The sequence below is a fragment of the Frankliniella occidentalis genome, unplaced genomic scaffold (assembly GCF_000697945.3).
Source record: "Frankliniella occidentalis isolate FOCC.00 unplaced genomic scaffold, Focc_3.1 Scaffold25, whole genome shotgun sequence".
NCBI lineage: Eukaryota > Metazoa > Arthropoda > Insecta > Thysanoptera > Thripidae > Frankliniella > Frankliniella occidentalis.
Window position 1 is genome coordinate 2,296,738 of NW_026267155.1, and position 4,176 is coordinate 2,300,913.

Sequence of the window (4,176 nt, forward strand, 5' to 3'; positions counted from 1 at the left end):
GGGGGGGGTGAAATTTTATACCGAGGGTTGTTTATCCGGCGGGTTTTATTCTTATCCGCAAAAGGGCTCCATGCTCATCCGTTAGCCAGCGGCGGGGGCCCAGGTGCCGACGGGGCCAACTGCGTCCTAACCTCAGGCTGTGGTGAGACGGGAGGGGGAAGGGGGGGAAGGGGGCTGCTGCTTGTGATTTACACGGAGAGTTACTTGTGTGGGTGTGAGAGAGAGAGAAAGGGAGGGAGAGGGGGACAGAGACTCTCTAATGTGAGTCGCTCATACAGTCACCAACTTGCCACACACAACTACTACCCCGCCTCACCCTCTCCCCCTACCTCCCTGACTTCAACACTCTCTCACCGCCGTTGACACCGCCATACCACACGTCCGGTGGAGAGGTGTGGAGAGAGGTGGAGGAGAGGGGGCGGGGGGGATAGGGGTAATCATAAGCGAAGTACGTACCGAAGTACACATTCGGTTGGGGAGAGGGGGAGAGACAGAGAAAGGACGTGAGCAGTGAGAAAGAGAGAGAGTTGGAGAGAGAGAGAGAGAGAGAGAGAGAGAGTGTGTGTGTGTGTGTGTGTGTGTGTGTGTGTGTGTGTGTGAGAGAGTGAGTGAGTGAGAGAGAGTTGGAGTGAGAGGGAATGGAGAGGGGGTGGGGGGGATGAGGTAGCCCTCGGGGAGAGGTCGGCATGTAGAGATGGACCGCGTACGAGCGCCATGACGAAAAAACAGTAGGGCTGTGTGGGCGCCGCGGCATTGGCCATCGCAGTCCCATGGGGGACCCCATTGGGGGGTCGCGGCGCGGGGGGCCGCAGCTGGCGTGGGGGAGTGGAGAATAAAGCGCGAGGGCTGCTGGTCGTTGGGGGTCGAATGAGGGTGTAAGATGCAAATTGGGGGGAGGGAGAGGGGGGGCGCCCCCGGCGACACTGCGTCCCCGCGCTCGGCCGAGCAGGACCGGGGCGGACGTCGTTTCAGGGAGTGACCGTCGTACTGGCCGCGCCCAGAGCGCCCGCCCCCCACGACATAGGGTCGCAACCAAAACGGGATTACTGTATTTTATCAAACTCACGGTGTAGAGAGATACGGTGGGGACACTGGGCCGCTACTGCCCACCTGCGCTTGTCACGATTTCGGCTCCGTTTCTAGTACCTGAGTACGCCGCCGCGTGGCGCTCAACGCAGGATGTACTGGGGCGTGGCGTAGCGTGGCGCAGCACCCGCCCGTGAGTGCGAGAGAGAGGTCCGAGCCGCGTACCGGCTGGCCCGGGATAGCCCGGGCGCGGCCGGCGGCGTGCTCCTGGCCGGCTAGAGAGGATTAGTGGCCGGGCTAGCCGGTACGCGGCTCGGACCTCTCTCTCGCACTCACGGGCGGGTGCCGCGCCACGCTACGCCACTCCCCAGTACATCCTGCGTTGAGCGCCACGCGGCGGCGTACTCAGGTACTAGAAACGGAGCCGAAATCGTGACAAGCGCAGGTGGGCAGTAGCGGCCCAGTGTCCCCACCGTATCTCTCTACACCGTGAGTTTGATAGTTTTGATGAGAGTTTTGATCAAACTTTAAAAGAAATTGATTTGCATTGTTTGGCGCTGCGATCTCGTGCAATCCTCGCCTGCCGCCTCGTGAGCAAGAAGGTCGGGGGCTGGCGCTGCACCCGCGTGTATGTGTACAAATGTACAATACTTACAACAAGACTCGATGAATAGCGTTTGGTTCATACGCATCCCCCATTCCCCGAAGTGGCGGCAAACCCGAGTTAATCAGAGGATTACACTGCCACACTGATGCCAGAGAAGTGCGTGCAACTCACCTACAACAGAACAAAGAAAACAGGGGTTAGCACTGAAAATCTCCTCCAAAAAACGTCCGTCAGTCAACTCGGCAACATCGCAACACCGCCCGCCCGGCCCCGATGCCTTCCCGATGCCCCGCGCCTTCCCCCTCCACTCGCCGCCGAGGGCCCGTAGGGAGGGGGGGGGGGGTCAGCTTGTCGGAGACGGGGCCGGGCTGCCCGGCCCTGCTCGTCACCGCCTCTCACGGCGTGAAACCTCCGACGGAGAGCACCAAGCTAACACTGGCCCTATGATCACACGGCCGAGCGCAGCGCCGAGTTCGCCGAGTGCCGAGTGGGCAGTGTAATTGCGATCAGTAAAGCAGCAGCGCTTGTCTACACCCGGTGTAGTACCTCCACCGCAGCAGGCGGTCTGGTCCATCTGCAGGCCCGCACCTGTCGCTGTCTCATCAGCATTCTCGAGTCCCGGATCACGCTCCTGCACTGCACAAGGTTCTGTATCTGGATAAGGTAAGGGGACGCGCAGAATATCTGTTCCGTCAATACAACAAGGCCTGCTGTATTTCTCCTGTCTATGCGGCACCGCAGAAAACCCCTCCTTTCTTGCTGTTGATTACAGAGAAATGGAGCTCTCTCTGACGGACCTGCCGGCCGACGTGCTGCTCGGCGTCATGCAGCATGTGGACGTGCCGGACCTGCTCGCGTGCCGCCTCGTGTGCAAGCGGCTCCACGGACTCGCCCTGCAGCCGGACGCGTGGCGGCACCGGCAACTCCACGGCAACCGGCACACACCGCAGGCCCTGCGTTTGGCGCCTTGCCTCAAGGCCTGGAAACTACACCTTACGAGCCAGGTGAGCCGACTGCCGCTCGCGCTCTGTACCGCGACCAAGTGCGCCGTGACCCAGCTGGGCATCACAATAACCACAAAGCACATCGAGTTCGAGGTCACCGGTCGGGTGATCCGCAACCAGGCGGCGCTGGGACGGCTCAGGCGGCTGCAACTTATCTTAAAGAATTTGCACTATCGTATTGGTGACGTTGAGCTCACGAAGCTGTTGGCGACGGCGGTGTTGACGGGTGGCCTGGAGAAGCTCACGATTATTTGTTTCAACGGCAAGCTTCCGAGCCCGGATACTCCGGCCCTACTCGCCGGGCCCGCGCCCAGCCCGTCCGTCAAGACTCTCCACTTCTCCCTCAGTCCGGCAACAGAGCCCTTCGTCAGCTTCGTCCTGGCCGCGCACGCCGCGACCCTGGAGAAAGTCTCGCTCGGCGAAAGCCCGTGCAGTTGGAGTGCCTCGAGCTCCATCGCGGCACAGCTCGCCGGCATGCCCAACCTGCGCGAGCTGACGTGCTGTCTGCTGCCCGGCCTGCAGGCCGCAGCCGCCTGCAAGTCGCTCAGGCACTTCGAACTTCTGGTCTATCGTCCTCATCTCAATCCCGATGACGAGGCGCTTCGCAGAAACCTGCTGGACGCCGGGGAGTTCCTGCGCCGCGCAGACCAGCTGGAGTCGGTGCGCCTGGAGTACCTATCTGATGACGTCCGCGTCGGTCCCTCCGTCCTGTCCCTGTCTCCGCGGTCCCGCCCTCAGCGCCTGGTGATCGTCGACGACCACTATTTTGAGCAGGATTCGGACTATCCGCACCTGCAGCCGCTGCTCGCCGCCCTGCCGTCACTGACGGCCCTGCACCACCTGGAGCTGAACGCCGTCGTGCTCGACGGGCTGGCCGGGGCCCTCACCCCCGTCACGGCGCCGGCGCTGCGCACCCTAAAGCTGCGGCCCGTCCAGGGCCGGACACCGTGCGCCCATGCGTACCTGCACAGCAGGTCGATGGCGACCCTCCTGGCCGACAACCCCGCGCTCCAGGTGCACGTGCACGCGCGCAATGTCTGCCTGGAGGTCGACACCTGCGAGACGTGCCGCCGGCACTGCCATCAGGAGCTGCGCTGCATCCGCTGGCTCACGAAGGGAGAGATGCTCAGCGACGACCGCAAGGATGTCGCCGACTTCCAATGTGGGTGGAGCATGTGGATCAACATTACAAGGTGTAATCTCCTTTTCAATAATGGTAGTCGCTCTTGATTTCGGTTGGCTAGTCATTGGCTTTGAGTAATGGGCAGAATTCGTACATTACAGTAACTTTCCTGTGTGTGAACTTATTTTTTTAAGTGTGCTTCTCTATTGATCGAGGGTTATGCTAATTAATTCTACTTGTAAATCATCACGTGTTTTCACAAATAAAATTGATTGAAACTATTTAGGAAATAATTTATCAACTTCTGGTCCAGCTGTGGAATGTGACGACCATCATACAAAATCTATACTGGACTATAGTTTCATAATTTGGTGAAAAAGCCCTCGTCGCCACATGAGGCCTTCCCTGTGCTAGGG

The 4,176-nt window shown here is 60.2% G+C and overlaps 1 protein-coding gene across 1 annotated transcript; it reads left to right on the top strand.

The window, feature by feature from the left end:
• The first annotated feature begins 2,055 nt into the window (after positions 1-2,055).
• On the top strand, positions 2,056-3,983 carry LOC113213172 (uncharacterized). Its single transcript, XM_026432155.2, has 2 exons — positions 2,056-2,296; positions 2,406-3,983. Exon 2 carries the CDS (start codon positions 2,410-2,412, stop codon positions 3,865-3,867), a length of 1,458 nt encoding a protein of 485 aa, XP_026287940.1. The 5' UTR covers positions 2,056-2,296; positions 2,406-2,409; the 3' UTR covers positions 3,868-3,983.
• Positions 3,984-4,176: the final 193 nt, after the last annotated feature.